Genomic DNA, 18437 nt, shown 5'->3' on the forward strand with positions numbered 1-18437 from the left:
TATCATCCAGCTGCACTCCAAGGTATTTATAGGTCTGCACCATCTGCACACAGTCACCTCTGATGATCACAGGGTCCATGAGGGGTCTGGGCCTCCTAAAATCCACCACCAGTTCCTTGGTTTTGCTGGTGTTCAGGTGTAGGTGGTTTGAGTCGCACCATTTAACAAAGTCATTGATTAGGTCCCTATACTCCTCCTCCTGCCCACTCCTGATGCAGCCCACGATTGGAGTGAAGTGAGTGATCGGAAGGAGTGTGATGATGTGGTAGTCCTACAAAGCCACATGATATTTATCTTTGAAAGTAAGTGTACTTATTCTGTATTTCTAATACCTTGCAGAGGGAATGAGAGGAGAAGCGTTAGTAAGACATCGGCAACCTTGACTCCGGATGGAATTACAAGTTGACGAGCCCTGAAGTTGTCTCCCAGGCACATGTATATGACATAGCAGAAAACGACACTCCAAATGACTATATTACCAGCCCCAGACTCCTATAATCAAGTCCCAGTCTCCTGGAAGTCAATCCTAAACGTAACCCCTCCAAAAGTGTGCACATAGAAGTGGAAGCCCCAAGGGGGGGGGGGCTCCCCTGAAAGAATGTCAATTGATCTGGAAACCCTAAGGGGGCCAACGACCCCAATGGGATCAGTTCATAGAAACATGCTTGTGCACGGCCCCCTTCTACCTCTACTGTTCGCGTATGCCATTAGGGGGTGAACCCCTGTATTCGGTTGATGTGGTGTGCACAACTTCCAAGTCCTTCCGATCACATTTGTTGGGAGACACGTATTGGTTTACTCTTTGTCATAAGATTCCTATACAAAATATGATTCAAAAATGGCCTAAAATTGTTTTTTCGGGTCTAGAGGGCCAAAAATAGAAGGGTACTCCAAAAAGATCGACTCGTTGCATAATCAGACATCAAGAAGATGTCGGGTTGGCGTTCTCGTACCGGTGAGTCAAAAGTGATTTCGAAGCTTTCAAAAGGCATTCTTATAAACGCAGAGTTTCTAATCTGCAGAATGAAAACCTCTGGGAAAATTATTTTCTTTTTCCACTTTTTTTCAGATGCATGTCTACGTAGCTCTTCATCAAATCCAAAGCATACTGTAGGCTATACTAAGTCCTCTCTGCTCTTGCCCATATTCCCTTCGTTAAGCCACCCTGCACGGCCCCTAAGTTTCTTGCCAAGAGTCAGTGCAGGGCAAACACAAAATCTGGGTCTCGTTTTAAAATATTGGGACGTGTTTTGCTCTTTTCGGCCATTTATGAAAACACAACGAACAAAATAAATCAAATAAAATAGAAGAATCGAGACTAACGTTAACACCAGCCTTCCGGGTTAGGGGGCTGTCCCGTAAGTGGAAGTGACGAAACACGACTTCCTGAATTTTCGCGTCAGGTGTCTAGTTCGTTGTTGCTAATCGGCCCGGATACTTTTCACGTTAAATGGCCATCTGTGTCCAGTTCGGTAGTTGTAGTTAAGTGGGGCAAAACGGCACCGTTTCCTCCACCCAGTCCCACCTGGTGCGGTCCTGCATGGCGGGTCTGATGGATTTGGTCGTCCGGTTTTCGGGACCTGCCGGCAGATCGTACCGGGCGTTTTCTAAAGGGCTCACCCGCACCCTGCTTATTTTCTTTGAGCTGGCCTGGAAACTCCGGATCAAGTTCCCCTATTTGTACCTCATCGCCTCCATGATGTTCAACGTACGACTACAGGTGCGAGGCCCGTGCTTGTCTTGTTTCCGTCCGTGTTGCTGAAGTCGGATGCGGCTCGAGTCCGATCAGCGTCGTGGAACAGGGGCCGTGTTGGCAAAGGCGAGAAGAGTTAAATTAAATATTGAGGTCTTGTTGTCAGGCTCTCCTCACACACTGAGGGTGAGTGGATAAAACGGAAGATGGTAGTTGATGCTTGCGCTTTCATCCCCTCCGTACAGACGGTAGAAGCAGGAGTTCGAGACTGATTGGAGAAGGTGGTTTTAGGGGTCTGGGCCCTTGCTTTGGGTTAAGAAACTTTTGACGCCCTGCCCAATACACACAAGGGGCTCAGCTCTGGTTTGCCTGAGTGGCATCTCTTGAGTGACTATTCAGAAAAAGTTGTACTGGCAGGAGACAAGTTATTAACTTTACATCGTTCCATTTTTCTGGGTGTGCCTTTTCATTATTTTTATTATTATTTATTTGCTATATGCCTATATCTAGACTCAAACACATTACAAATGAGTATGTATGTATATGATATATAATTAGTGTGTGTACAGTAAATCCTCTGCTTTCATGGGGATGGATAATGGTCCTAAAGAATGTCACAGAAATCAAAGATGTGAATGTTACTATATTCGTCCCATCTTATTCGTGGGTTTGTCATCTGCATCTGCAGTTTGGACCAACTGTGGTTTGAAATTATTAAAAAAAATAAATAAAATTAATCCAGAATATTCTCGACAAAAAACATTTGAAATCTGCACATGCCCGCTAAATAACCTGTGCAGGCTGATGCTGCCGAGTCACGGCCTGCCCTTGTGTTTGCTCTGTGAGCTCAATAGTCTGTTATTTTATATAGGTCCTGAGCATCGGGGGGGGATGGATCTCAAGCCTGGAACCATATCCTGTGGATAAGGTGGACCAACCTACACATTGAACCTTTGGAAAACAGGGTGTTGGGTACCCACAACCACCAAAAATTGTCATCTTTCTCTAGAAATTGCTGAAAATACACTTTACTGCATAAAAATTCTTTACAGCTCTATATTCTGATAATGTGCACTTTTCATAACACAATAACCATGAAATAACCCATAAGATGCCCTACACAAAATAAAATTGGTAGTATGCATAACATTTTTTTTATCACTAGTCATTCCCTAGAATTCTGTGACCTTTTTTGCTAAGGGCTTGAGGCCCTTAGAGTATGGGAGCATAGTGGAGGTGAGTTGTCTATTAACCCAGAGAGTGCGATCAATGATGGCTTCAGCCCTCTCAATGGTCTCTAGTCAGTCTTTCCTTCCCTCCTATTTGCTGGTGTAATGAGCCATCGATTCTTCAAAACCAAACCCGCGACCAACATTCTGGAACAAAGTTCTAACACCTTTATTTTTTCACTAAGCTGCATCACTGACTTTGCACGCCTGGGCTTGGGAGTCCAATGGACTTGCACTACACTTTGATGGGCATAATTGCAACCCAAAACCTGATTATTTTTTTTAAGCTAATATCAAATCAAAATAATGAAAATATGCAGCAAATGAACATGGATATCTTTACAACAGTAGGGTAAATAAAACCGGTGGAGTGCCTAGGAGGTTATTAGCCACTCCGTAAATTTGTGTGCATCATGCCCATAGCCGTGAAGCCTGCAAATGTGTGCAGTTGCCAATGTGAAAGTAAAAAATGAGGTTACTACTAAAATCGTGTGAATGCTTGAAGTCGAGAAAGTAAAAATGCGCATGTCCGTTGCACTCTGTTGGCCTACTTAGCTTCGCGCATGCTTTCAGCAGCAAAAGTTAGAAGATTCCTGAGGATAAATTTCCAAAGGCAAATGCTCACCCGACTAACTGCATTATATCTTACCTTGGTTGAACTAATGTCTCAATATTTCAGAAATCTATGAATTTTTGTTGATAAGCCGAGTGTGCAGTGCTAATTAAGTTAAACAGCTTTATCTCAGGAGCGGTGCTGCAAGTGATGCATTAAAAGTAATGTGCCTTACTTTGTCCGATTACTTTTTAAAGTAGTGAGTAACATAACACAATACTTGCTTTTATTGAAGTAAAAATTGCTGCGTTAAAAGTAATGTGCCTTACTTTGTCCGATTACTTTTTAAAGTAATGAGTAACATAACACAATAATTTTTACTTCAATAAAAGTGTGTTGTGATCATCCCAGCAGCACTGGCTATGCTGCCTCTTTGTAGGGCTCAGTCACACAGCCAAGAAATGAGTATGCTGCATACAATCTGGTAACAGAAACATATTAATAAAGAGTCAATTTAGTTTTCATCCAGCTGTTTGCTATCAATATGTTAAATCCATGTGATCAGGTGACAGAGTGGCCCAGCGTTCATACAGCTAATTATTGGTGGCTTAGGATGTAAAAAGGGGATGGTGGGATGGATGTTATTTACTTCCCACTACCTGAAGGACTAAACTAATTTATAAAACACAAGAAAATGAACACAGGCTGCCTTCTTGTTTTGGGGGGTCATGATGACTTTTTTTTTTTTTTTTGTGCAGTCTGACATTGGAGCATTTTGCCAGAACAGAACTCCATAAGCGCACTTGTGCATGTAAACGTGGATTTTTAAGAAATCCCACTTCTGCCAGCTTATCCTGGGTTTGTGTGTGCATGTAAACACACTGACTTTCTCCCCACCCCCATGTACCCTGGTGCCACTGAATTGACACTTTGAGAGTTAGTGGGGATGTAAGTGTGAGTTCACCCTGAAATGAACTCTCATCCAGGCCTGTCCACCCCTGTCAGTACTGCTGGGATGGTTTGTAGTTTTTCCGTAACCCTAAAACTGAATTATGGGGTTCATTAATTACACTGCCTTTAAATTCTAGATCACGGGTGTCGAACTCCGGTCCTGGAGGGCTGCAGGTTTTCATTCTAACCATCTTCTTCATTAGTGACCAGTTTTTGCTGCTAATGAACTTCTTTTGCCCCAGTTTTAATTAACTTGACTCGGGTCCCTTAGTTGTCTCTTTTTCCTTAATTACCAGCCAAACAATAATGAGATACAAAACAAGCCGCCACATGACCTGCTCACCTGTGCCCATCGCACAATATCTGAAAATAAAGAAATGTGAAGGTCTCGTAAGATTGATCTCTCGGGTCACCAAAACATTTTGACGGTGGTCTTAGAAACAACAGAAACATCAATAATTTTGGAAATGTCTGCTGTGGCAAAATGAGAGCAGCAGCGAGCCATGGAATTAAATAACGGGTTTAATTAACAGCAAGAATTGGCTTCTCATTAAGAAACTGGTTGGAGTTTGAAATCCCAGTTTAGCTGGTCATCTGTTGGCTCGTTTCACGTCTCATTTCTGTTTGGCTGCCATTTAATAAAGAAACAAATCAATTCAGAGGACTGAATCCTTAAAAACAGGGCTAATAAAATGAAGGGACAAGGAGTTAATTAGCAGTGAAAACTGGTCACTGATTAGGAAAAGAGTCAGAATGAAAACCTGCAGCCACTGCGGCCCTCCAGGCCTGGAGTTCGACATCCCTGTAGATGTTCTGTGTAGGCTTCAAAAAGGAACCTACTGCCGCCAGGGATGGGAAAGATGGGCTGGTGAACGTGAGGTGGCCTTCTAGGAGCATCAGTTGTATTTGTCAGTTACAAGGCACAGCATTTGGTTTGATTTCTCGTCCATTTTCTAACCTGCTTGTCTAGTTCAGGGTTTACAAGGTGCTTACCCCATCAGCACTGAGCTCCAGGCGGGACTTCCGATCAAGGGAAAGTCCAACTGTCGCCAAGGCAACTGACTTGCTGACGAAGCCTAGCCACTCTGTGTCTTTCGTCGTGCCGTTTTCCCGAAGCGGTAGTCTGCTTTCATACTTTCAGTTTTTCTAATCCAAAGTGCATTTGTCATAATATAATAAGTAAATAATTAACCTGCGTGATTTTTTTTTTCCCCACCTCCTGGCACTGGTGTGAAAGTGGGGGTGTACCTAATAAACTGGCCACTCAGTGCACGCCACCATTAATCCAACTTTTTTTTTTTTTTTTGTTTTTTAATATGGTGGTTTGTGTATATCATTGCTATTTTGTGCTCCCACTGTGTGTGTGTGATTGATGCTTGCATGCCCCTGCATCATATTAAATGACTTTGTATGTCATTGCCTATCTTTGTTCAGTTTTTATGTCCCCATTGCTGTCTTTGCCCGTCCCTCTTTGTGTGTGTGCCTCTCTCTGTCTGCCCCCAGTCACCCCAGCTCTGTGTGTGTGTGTACCTTGTACCTTTGCTCTTCACCGTTTATCGCTGTGTGTCATTAATTGTTCAGTCCATGTCACCTTTTTATCCTGGCTTTGTCTATATCCCTTTTTGGCTTCCCTCTCTGTGTCTGTCACCACTTATCCCTGGCTCTGTGTTTGTCATTGCTTCAGCTTGTTTAGTTTGCATCTCACCACTGATCCCCATGTTTGTGTGTGCAGTCGATTTGTCTCTCCTTCAGTTTGCGTGTGGTTGGTTTCTCAATGGTTCTCCTTGTTCAGCTGCTTATCTGTGTCCCTACCTGACTGTTTATCTGTCACCACTTAGCCCTGGCTCTATACGTATGTCACTGCTTCTCATTCATTCATTCATTCATCCATCCATCCATCCATCCTCTTCCACTTATCCGAAGTCGGGTCGCGGGGACAGCAGCTTGAGCAGAGATGCCCAGACTTCCCTCTTCCGGGAGAATCCCGAGGCGTTCCCAGGCCAGCCGGGAGACGTAGTCCCTCCAGCGTGTCCTGGGTCTTCCCCGGGGCCTCCTCCCGGTTGGACGTGCCCGGAACACCTCACCAGGGAGGCGTCCAGGAGGCATCCTGATCAGATGCCCGAGCCACCTCATCTGACTCCTCTCGATGCGGAGGAGCAGCGGCTCTACTCTGAGCCCCTCCCGGATGACTGAGCTTCTCACCCTATCTTTAAGGGAGAGCCCAGACACTCTGCGGAGGAAACTCATTTCAGCCGCTTGTATTCACGATCTCGTTCTTTCAGTCACTACCCATAGCTCATGACCATAGGTGAGGGTAGGAACATAGATTGACTGGTAAACTGAGAGCTTTACCTTGCGGCTCAGCTCCTTTTTCACCACGACAGACCGATGCAGAGCCCGCATCACTGTGGACGCCGCACTGATCCGCCTGTCGATCTCTCGCTCCATTCTTCCCTCACTCGTGAACAAGACCCCGAGATACTTTAACTCCTCCACTTGATGCAGGATCTCGCTCCCAACCCTGAGAGGGCACTCCACCCTTTTCCGGCTGAGGACCATGGTCTCGGATTTGGAGGTGCTGATTCCCATCCCAGCCGCTTCACACTCAGCTGCGAACCGATCCAGAGACAGCTGAAGATCACGGCCTGATGAAGCAAACAGGACAACATCATCTGCAAAAAGCAGTGACCCAATCCTGAGTCCACCAAGCCGGACCCCCTCAACACCCTGGCTGCGCCTAGAAATTCTGCTTCTCCTTGTTTAGTTCATATCTCACTACTGAGCCCCATGTTTGTTGTCTCTCCTTTGGTTTGCATGTGTTTTCTCAATGGTTCTCCTTGTTCAGCTGCTTGTCCGTGACCCTACCTGACTGTGTATCTGTCACCATTCAAGCGTATCACAGTGTGTCATTATTTCTGGCTCAGTCTGTACTGTATGTCACTAATCATTCCTGTGCGTGTGTCTTGCTCAGTTTGTGTCTGTCTGTGTCTGATTCCTTTCCCTGACTCATTTTGTGTGTCATTACTTCTGTCTCTGTTTTGTATGTCACCATCACACATCCCTGGCTCTGTATGTATGTCACAGCTTCTCATGGTTTAGGTCAGTGCTTCACAAACTCAGACCTGGGGACCGGACCTCCTGTGGCTGCAGGTTTTTGTTCCAACCAACTTTTGTTTTTAATTGGACTCCTAGCCCAATTAAGTGAGCTGTTATTTCCCAGTTTCTGTGTTTTGGATTCAATGGAGAAATAACAAAACTAATTTTTGGTAAATTTTTATTATAATGTACTAAGCATTTATAAGGGGGCAGTTTTTTTGTAACAATTTTCAGCCTGATTTTCATTCTGCTTTTCCAGGTGTTCTGATTGTTTAATTTATTATCTACTAATTAGTGAGTTTGATGCTAAGGTTGTTGCAGCCTTTCATCATTCAGTGTTGTTTACCTGCCTGTCCGTTCCATTTGTTTTTAATTATCATTATTAGGATACAATGAACGGTGCAAACTGCACAAAAAAATAACAAAAGAGAGGTAAGCGTTTTAAAGCAAAAGTAGAAATATTTCTAAATGTCTTATAAAGGTAAAAATCACACTGCTGTGCTTTTCTAAAGGCAGAATAAGAGAAGGGGGAAAAAGACCAGCTAAATAAATGAGATCAATTATTATTATTAATTGTGAATTTGGCTGGGATAAAAATCTGCAGCCACAGTGGGTCGGTCAGGACCGAGTTTGGGAACCACTGGTTTAGGTTGTATGTCACTATGAACCCCGTTTGCTGCCCCTTGTCCAGTTTGTGTGTGTGTGATGTCTGCTCTCCGACTGCTTGTGTGTATCGATGATCCTCTTTGTTCAGTTGCTAATCCTTGCCACTAACTCTTCTGCGTCTGTGCATCACTCACCTCTCGTGTCTATCTTTTTGTGTCATTAATTTCCTGGCTCAGTTTGTATGTCACCTTTCAGTTCTGGCTTTTGTCTGTAACCCTTTGTTGCTATGACATTGCCTGTCTGTGTCTGTCACCATTCATCTCATCACCTGGCTCTGTGTATGTCATTAACGATTCCCGTGTTTGTTTGTGTCTCAATGGTCTCCTTGTTCAGCTGCTCATTCCTGTCCCTACCTGTCTGTGTATCTGTCACCACTTATCCCTGGCTCTATATGTATGTCACTGCTTCTCATTGTTTATTTTGTATGTCACTACTGAGCCCCATGTTTGTTGTCTCTCAGGCAGTGTGTCTTTTCTCAATGGGTCGCCTTGTTCATCTGCTTATCCCTGTCCCTGCCTGTTTGTGTCATTACTTCTGGCTTATTCTTTATAGTTGACTCAATGACTGAGGCGGCAAAGCAACCTCAAATCAGAACATTTCCACCACCATGCTTCACAGTTAGTGTGAGGTTCTTTTCCTGAAATGCTGTCAAACTATGTCTATTGATACTGTGGCCAAAGAACTCTTGTCATTGATTCATCTGTTCCAGAAGGTCTGGGGGCTCATGTATAAATGGTGCATATGCACAGAAATGTTACGTATGAACGTTTCCATGCTCAAATCACGATGTATAAAACCTAAACTTGGTGTAAAGCCACGCACATTTCCACAGTACCTCATACCCTGGCGTACGCAAGTTCTCCGCTCGGTTTTGCAGACTGGCGGCACCCAGCGTCAAAGCAGTGCTACTGTTCCTGTTTGGTTACCCTTTCTTTTTCAGATCCACATCCCTGACGCGGCTTTATAAATGCACTGAAATTAACCGCATATCGTTTATTAGTTTAATGCATCTGATTGTAATTATCCAGTAACAATATAATGGTCCACGGAATGGTCAAACTATTCTAAATACAATAGCTGCTTTAGCGTTGTTACTCTCACTGCACCTTCTTCTTCTTCTTTCTGCTGCTCCCGTTAGGGGTTGCCACAGCGGATTATCTTTTTCCATATTACACTTACTGCACCATTCAGATTATTTATATCACTGTATCTGAGTGGGCTCGCGATTAAGAAACAGTTTCATCCCAAGAACTATAAACATACTCAATCAGTCCATCAAGTGCTCCTTGTAGAACTGTTTGTACTTATAAGTACAATTACCTCACTGTAAACTTGCACTACAGTTATGATATTGCACAACCTGAGGCACTTTTGGTAAGTTTGGTAAGAGAGAGAGAGAGTGAGGTAAAGCAAGCAAATTTATAGGTTTTCTGTCCAACCCCTACAGCCAATAGGGCATCATGGTACTTAAAGGCTTCTGATACAAGACAGTTCCAAACAGCCATACTTCACACCTGCCCTCCAAACCATACATTAAGGTAAAGCTTGGCAGTTAGGCAGCCTGACTTTCTTGTGGGTGTTGAGTGGGAGTCCTGCAGAGAAATATTAGCCAAACTTGTGTGAGGCACTTTAACCCCAACCCTGTCGTAAAATTACAAAGACTCGGTCCTAAAAGAGGGTAAGGGGTTCTTAAACCATCAAACCAGTGCTGTTATTATCTATAATGTAACACTAATATTACATTGCTTTGTCTAAGTTACAAGTAAAAACATACAAAATATTTATCAACCTGTATGCAAAATTTCACATTACAACAGATGGTTTCTTGTTTTTGTTCAAGTCAAGTTTTGACTTTGTGTTAAACAGGAGCGCTATTATGAGAGGTGCATACGTCTGGTGCTTTTATAATAAGTTATGTATGAAGATTGTTTAAAAGTTTATAATATACTTTGAATTATATTTGGATATTGTATGGGTTTTTGGTATTTGTTACTGTGTATTTAGTTTTATTTTTGTTTTACATTGTAAGGAAGTGTAGCATATGGTCACATTTTTAACTTTATTTTTCCTTTTTCTCTCGGTCTCTGAATAGGCTACACAAAATGTTTATTTTTTTACTAGGGGGCTTCGCTCGCCAACCCCTGGTGTTGGGTAACCCGAAATACATTGATGTATGTATGAGATATATTGGAGTGTAAAGGTGTAGATGACGAACAAAGGAAGTAAAGAACCCATAGCATGCCACATTAGAAAGATATATTGGAATATTTCTTTATACACAACATTTGTAGTAAAGATGGTGTGTTGTCCTTGAATGAGTTTTCCTTGGTATGGAGTATCTATTGTGAATTTCCCATTGGGATTAATAAAGTATCTACCTACCTACCTACCTACCTACCTACAACTTTAACCTTAATGTCAGATGAACGCCGAACTCTTGAGAAGGCTACATAAAGTTGTCAGTGTCCAAATACAGGCTTAGAGAGGTATATGCCAACTCTGTCCATGGTTTGTCCTTGGGATTTGTTCATTGTCATGGCAAATGCAGCTTTAATGGGAAATTGGCATCGTTTAAGTGTAAAAGGTAATTCCAGGTCAGAACTTGGAAGGTCAACTGTAGGAATCAAAACAGTATTGTTAGAATGTGATCCTGTAAGTACTTGTGTAGACTTAGCTAATGGGTGACTGTTTATGACTTCAGCGACGTTTCTCATTATCAGCTCTGTGCATTGCTTGTTTTCAGGAAGGGTCATTCGTTGATAGATTGCGACATCTGGATCTAACACGTAGATTTGTGCATATTTGCGTTCGTGATTTGGCTCAGGGTGCACTGTTCCAATCCGATGTAATAGTTGTCCACATACGTGAAAGCAGTATGGGCCATTGCCAGCTGGTGGCCTGATATTTACCCCGGTAGATGCAAAAGCAAATGAACTATTGTAGGATCCAATGCAGTCCATAAAGTTTTTACTTTCGGGTACATTGTTAGTTAGAAGCTTCCGTAGATATTCAGGAAAGTCATCTAAAGGAGGCAGTCTGACCTGACCCTTTTGACAACAACGTGTAAACTCATTAGTTGTAGTGCCAGTTGTTTCTTCAGGGAAGTTAAGTGAATGACAATGACAGCAAATGATCTTCATTAATCCTAATGAATGTTCATTAATAGTGGACTCATTACAGAATGCGTTGTCAGCTAATTGGCGGAATTGTTTAGCGGCTGTTTGTCGTTCCTTTCTTTGCTGTTTATCTAATGCCTCTGCTGTTTGAGAGGCGCATTGTAGGTGCCTGCGTTCATTAATTGTATTCAGGCGGGCTCGTTTCTGTATGTCCGTCATGGAGCCGTGCCTGCTTTGCTTGCAGCATTTCAGACGCGTGTTGTAGGCGCCTGCGTTCATTGATTCTATCCAGGCGGGCTTGTTTGTGTATCTCCGTCAGTTGTGGTCTTTCATTTTGAACCCGTGCCTGCTTTGCTTCCGCAGTTTCGGACGCGCGTTGTAGGTGTCTATGTTCATTGTATTTGTCCATGCGGGCTCGTGTTTGTAGCTCCGTTAGTCGAGCTGTTTGGTTTTGGAGCCGAGATAGTTTTGCTTCTGCGGTTTCAGACACGCATTGTAGGCGCCCACGTTTAATGATTTTCTCCATGCGGGCTCATTTTTGTAGCTCCATTAGTTGAGCTCGATCGTTTTGGAGCCGTGACCGTGACTCCATTAGTTATCCGTTGTCTACCGTTCATAATATGGATAATTGCACTTACTGTTAATACGGAGCGTTTTCTGTGGGTGTACTGTTAATAATGCATCACTGTAATGTGATTCACTTACGCTATATGGTTTGGACGTGTGAGGATGCCGAACGTTTAATACAGAGAGTTCGTTTATTCTTATTACCCGGACCACGCTGTGTAGTGTGGACGTTTAGTTCAGAAGCGCATTGTAGGCGCCTGCGCCTTTCGTACTTTCTCGCGCCTTCCGTACTATCTTTGTGGACCTTTGCGGACTCCGTAGTGTCTTCCGTTTGACTCTGGGGTGCAGTGCAGAATCCTCTTTTCTGTGTGGCGTTAGTTGAGCTCTTTCGTTTTTGAGCCGTTACTCCTTCGTTAGTTGAGCTCTTTCGTTTTTGAGCTGTCACTCCTTCGTTCGCGGTGGATCAGACATCACTTGCGGTTTATGAGACGCGCGCTGTAGGCGCCTGCTCACTATGTCTCCTGCGTCCATCGCTGTGTACCTGGGTCCGTGCCTTCCAGTTTACCATTCTCGTTTAGTAATATGGATTAATGAAACATGTATGTGAGTGGAATGATTTGTGTTGTTAAATGTATCTGTTGTTCTTTATTTCATGATAAGTTAATGAACATGCCTTGTTTTGACTTTATTTTAATATTTTTAAAATGCGTCTCTCACATTCTGATAGTTAAACCTTAGTGCTATGATAAAGTGACTGAACAGGCTACACAAAATGATTTTTTGTTTACCAAGTACATTCTTTAAAAAATGCTTGACAGAGTTCTGCAGCACTGAGATGTTTTTTGAGTCTTTTGTCTATTGAAGAAATTCAAAGTGGTCATTTTTGACCAACACTTCAAACTTTGTGGAAGAGTATTCAGCATTACCATCCAGACACTGACCGTGGCTCGGCTGTGGAGATTCCAGACTCACAGTTGAAACTGCAAACCTAATCTCTGCTCAGGGGATTCCACTGACAACTACTTTTTGTGGTTCAGTGCTTTTTGCACATTTGTTTTGCTATAAATATTATTAAACTATGGTTTATTTATTTATGAATTGTTGTCCCACACTTTATCAGAGGTTGTTTTGAGGCTAATACGTAAGAGTGAAATGTCTGTATACAAGCGGAATCTACTGTCTCCTCATTCTTAACAAATTCCAAGATAAAGTGGTGTTTGCTGGTTTTTTGAGTCTGTGCCTGTACAAGAAAACTGATGCATATTGTGTGGCCTGGCCTGGGGTAGACTTGGGATTCCCGGCCTGAAGAAGCTTCCTAGTCCAGCCCTGATCAGAGGTGTGTTGAAATGGTAAAATTCTGGTCCACTTCAAGCTCTAGCAGTAAGCTTAGCAATTTTTGCATAATGCTGTTTTAAAAATTGTGTAGTACCATTTTTGGTACCGGTATAACAATGATGAAGCTCCCGAGATGTTCACACCAAATAGACCCCTGTTGTATTTGTTGTATTTTGATCAAATTTGATTTTTTCTTTCTTTCTTACAGGTTCACATCGAAATCCACTGACCCTCTCTGTACCCTGGAGACCGAATGGAACCTGACCAGAGGGCAGCAGCTTTCCCGACCCCAACTGGCACGGAGGAGTGTCACGAGTGATCCTATTACAATCTGTGGGAGAGGACTTCAGGATGCCAGTGGGGAATTTTGCCTTGGTGTGGCAGGAGGTGGGTGAAGACATCTTGACATTTCGTGTAGAGGATGCTTACTTGCGTTGTGCCCCACTGCCCGACTTTGAAAACCGTCACGTTGAAAGCCCCTGAGGATGTTCAGAGTCGGCGTGGGACAAATCAGCTTGATGCTTTTTTTTTTTTTTTTTTTTGGTGTGACTTAGGGGACTTTATCAAAGGAAATGGACAGTTAGAATAGGAGTCGAGGGGTAATTAGTGGAATACATGTGCTATTGTGTGCTTGTGTCCTGTCAGCTCGGTGGTGCGTGCAGTGCTGTGGCCTGTGCCTGCTCCCCGTAGCCATGATGCAGGTGCAGGGAGCCCCTACATCTGGTTAACTCCTTTAAAAATCCACAGTGAGTGTGCCCGCCCCCTAGTCTGTTGGCTTTCGTGTTACAATTAAAAAAGAAAAGCGACAGAGGAGTGGTGTCTGCTGAATATTCATCGCCTTAATAACAAGCCTGAAAAATGCAAGGCCTGTTTGAGTGTGCACACGTGTGGCGTGTGTGTGAGCACCGAGTGCCTGGGGCTTAGGTGAAGTTCTGTCTTAATTATTTTGTAATGAAGCGTGATGCCGACTGGCATCATTTCTGCATATCTGTGTAGGACATTTTTTAAATTCTTGTTTGCAAATTCTCAAAGCCTCTGCTGTCGTTTGTTTTGCCTGTTCTGCTGCTTTGTCTCATCTAATTACATTCCTGTATAATTTGCACAGTGTCTCAAAAAACACTTTTACAAGAAAGATAAAGTCCTATGACTGCCAACTTACAAATAACTTGTTTTATCTAGTGCTTTGGTAGGAGTGGGTGGTATGGACAAAACCTATATCCCGATATAATTAACAATTGTTATAGTTACAGTATATATCGCGGTTTAATCCAAGTGCATATACTTTTCAGACTGAATCAAGACTGAATGCTTCTGTTTTTCAAATTTCACAGGTTAACAGTCCGTGCGTTTACAAGCATTTCTATAACCCGATTATTCACAGTACCCTGATCATTTCTAAAATGCCCATATTCTGGTTAGTGAAATCAGATTATTGGCCTTGATGAAACCTGATCAACAGAGGTACACTGACGGTCAAACGTTTTTTAAACACCTCAGTTTTTTATGGAAATGCACACAGTTTAATGTCTTAAATGCTTTAAAGAATTAGGCATAGAACAAGTAAACAATGGCAAAAAAAAGTCTTGGAATCATTAAGTGTACAAAATGTAATTAATTTTTGATTCATCAAAATAGCCAACCTTTGCTGATGTAATAGCCAAAGTGTTGTAACCCTTTTGAATCAGAATGCCAGTCACTCTATGCAAGTCACCAACTCTTCCTCCAGCAAAAACCCCAGACCATCACATTTCCTCCTCCATATTTGACAGTTGGTGTCACACACTGAGGAACCATCATTTCACCAACTCGACGGCGTACAAACACCCTGTGGGATGAACCATAGTGTTCAAATTTTGATCCATCAGTCCACAAGACTTTCTTCCAGTCTGCAGTAGTCCACAGCCGGAATTTCCAGGCCCTGTTTTGTCCTTTAAGGAATGGCTTTGTTATTCCGACTCACTCTGTCAAACCTGCAGCACAAAGTTTTCCCTTAGAAACTTAACTTGTCTTTTGTCGACCTGCACTGTTAAGCTGTGCTTGAAGCTGTTGTGCTGTGAGGCATCCATCACGCAAGCTGGTGACCCTCAGAAACCTGTCTTCTGATTGGGTTGTAACATTGGCTCTGCCAGATCTCTTCCTATCAGAGTTTCTTCCAGTTTCCTTTGAATTGTGTAGCACATCACTGTACTTACTGACACTTTGATTTGTTTTTGCAGTTTCTCTAAATGAAAGGCCTACACTTCTAAGGGTAATAATGCTCTCTCATTTCATTTGGTTATTTCTATTTTCTTGCCATTATCAATGAAATATTGCCCAAGTAAGACTTAAAGAGGGTGTAGATAGATAGATAGATAGATAGATGCTTTATTAATCCACAAGGGGATATTCACATACTCCAGCAGCAGCATACTGATAAAAACAGTATTAATTAAAGAGTGATATAAATGCAGTGCAAGTTAAAAAATGCAAGCTGGAGAATGTGAGGCAGGTATAACAGACAATAACTTTGCATAATGTTAACGTTTACCCCCCCCCCCCCCCCCCCCCAACCGGTAGAATTAAAGAGTCGCATAGTGTGGGGGAGGAACGATCTCCTCCTCAGTCTGTCAGTGCAGGACGATGACAGCAGTCTGTCTCTGAAGCTGCTCCTCTGGCTGGAGATGATCCTGTTCAGTGGATGCAGTGGATTCTCCATGATTGACAGGAGCCTGCTCAGCGCCAATCGCTCCGCCACAGATGTCAAACTGTCCAGCTCCATGCCTACAACAGAGCCTGCCTTCCTCACCAGTTTGTCCAGGCGTGAAGCGTCCCTCTTCTTTATGCTGCCTCCCCAGCACACCACTGTGTAGAAGAGGGCGCTCGCCACAACCGTCTGACAGAACATCTGCAGCATCTTATTGCAGATGTTGAAGGACGCCAGCCTTCTAAGGAAGTATAGCCAGCTCTGTCCTTTCTTGCACAGAGCATCAGTATTGGCAGTCCAATTTATCATCCAGCTGCACTCTCGGGTATTTATAGGTGTGCACACAGTCACCTCTGATGATCACAGGGTCCATGAGGGGCCTGGGCCTCCTATGCTGGTGTTCAGGTGTAGGTGGTTTGAGTCGCACCATTTAACAAAGTCCTTGATTAGTTCCCAATACTCCTCCTCCTGCAGCCCACGATAGCAGCATTGTCAGCAAACTTTTGCATGTGGCAGGACTCCGAGTTGTATTGGAAGTCCGATGTATATAGGCTGAACAGGACCGGAGAAAGTACAGTCCTCTGCAGCGCTCCTGTGCTGCTGACCACGATGTCGGACCTGAAGTTCCCGAGACGCACATACTGAGGTCTGTCTGTAAGATAGTCCACGATCCATGCCACCAGGTATGAATCTACTCCCATCTCTGTCAGCTTGTCCCTAAGGAGCAGAGGTTGGATGGTGCTGAAGGTGCTAGAGAAGTCCAGAAACATAATTCTTACTGCACCACTGCCTCTGTCCAAATGGGAGAGGGATCGGTGTAGCATATAGATGATGGCATCCTCTGCTCCCACCTTCTCCTGGTATGCGAACTGCAAAAGGGCGAGGGCATGAGGGACCTGTGGCCTCAGGTGGTGAAGCAGTAGCTGCTCCATGGTCTTCATCACATGTGACATCATTGTCTGTTCCAACTCTGTTTTATGGAAGACAGAGGAATTTTAAGTAATCAACAGAAGTTGGGACACCTGTGCAAATTGCTTGCAAGGCTTCATTTACTGTAATTTGTGCAGAACATCTGTAGTTTGTTACCTGTTAATTGTTCCCTGAAGGCGGCACATTGGTAATATTCTAAAATTCCCTTTTTTCATTTTAAACTAATGGCAGTTTACTGCTTACTTTTTCACCATTATAGTTCATTCATTTCAACTGATGAAATTTGAAGAAAAATTGGAAACCCTAAGGTGTTCGAAACCTTTTGACTTGTGTAGATTTTTCTGCAAATAACCCAATTATGTGGCCATGTAAACCCTTAACCGGGTTACTGTTAAGGATTTTGCAGTCTGCGCATGTTCTTTGCTGTCTGTCAGCCTGCACATGTATTTGCTTCTCACATGTTTTCAGCAGCCAAAAGGATAAAATGGGAAATATAATTCCAAAGGCAATGTTCAGCTGATCGCATTCTTTCTTCTTCTCACTGAAATAATCTGTCTAAATATTTCAGAAGCCAAGGATAGAACTGCCAGGCAAGAGGAAAATAGAAAGGCCTAAGCGAAGTTTTATGGATGTGGTGAGAGAGGATGGGGTAACAAAGCGAGATACAGAGGAGAGGAGAATATGGAAAAAGATGGGAGCAGCCAAAAGAAGACTGGGTTGATGAGTTGAATGTCCAGTACTAAACTCGCCAACGCAATCTTGACTGCAGTATGGTAACATATTAAAAGTAATGAACGTTATGCAGTCCGACTACTTTGTAAAGTCACAAGTAACCTAAAACATTTCTTCTTAAACTAAAAATATGGGCGTTGTTATTACTCCAGCAGGACTGGGTGCAAGGCAAGAACACAAATGGTATGCCGCTCCTTTGCAGGGCTCGGTCGCACAGCCAAGCAGAAAAGTGTGTGCTGCATGCAATCCGGTAACAGAAACCTATAAGTAAAGTGTCAATCTATAAAAGGCAACAAAGTGATCACAGGCGTCATGCATATTATCAGATTCACGATGGCCAATGATAACCTTTAACTCTACTTATTTGTGTATTTCAATGTCATTGGAGCGTTTTGTGAAAGGAGAACTCCAGGAGAGTACTTGCACATGTAAACACAGATTTTCAACAAAGCAGATTTCTGCCTTAACCGGATTATTCACCTTAAGAAGTAAATGCATCGGGTGAGTAATTCTGCTGTGATGTTCCTTTTTACAAGGACCATTTTAATCAACCGAAGAAATTCCAACATATCATTATTGTCCAAATATTAAAATAAGAATACATTAACAAGAAATAAATAAACATACGTGGGGAGGAACTCAACCATTCCCGGAATAGTATTTAAAAAAAGACAAAACTTTATTATGCCACTTAAAGCAGTTTCATTTTAATTACCTTTAAAATACTTGACCTAACGCCTCTTCCACTCCTGGCAATATTTCCTGTGCTCGTGGTTTTTTTCCCCATGTCTAGAGCCTCCTGTAATTTTTTTTTATTTTTTATTTTGTTATTTCTGTTTTTTTCTACGGATGCAAATCATTTTCCTTTCAGTCTCAATTTTAATTT

The 18437-nt window shown here is 42.9% G+C and overlaps 1 protein-coding gene across 1 annotated transcript; it reads left to right on the plus strand.

The window, feature by feature from the left end:
- The first annotated feature begins 1381 nt into the window (after positions 1–1381).
- On the plus strand, positions 1382–13929 carry LOC114661079 (small integral membrane protein 10-like protein 2A). The gene is made up of 2 exons (XM_028814198.2): positions 1382–1720; positions 13415–13929. Exons 1-2 carry the CDS (start codon positions 1541–1543, stop codon positions 13433–13435), a joined length of 201 nt encoding a protein of 66 aa, XP_028670031.1. The 5' UTR covers positions 1382–1540; the 3' UTR covers positions 13436–13929.
- The last annotated feature ends 4508 nt before the right edge of the window (positions 13930–18437 follow it).

The sequence above is a fragment of the Erpetoichthys calabaricus genome, chromosome 11 (genome assembly GCF_900747795.2).
Source record: "Erpetoichthys calabaricus chromosome 11, fErpCal1.3, whole genome shotgun sequence".
NCBI lineage: Eukaryota > Metazoa > Chordata > Cladistia > Polypteriformes > Polypteridae > Erpetoichthys > Erpetoichthys calabaricus.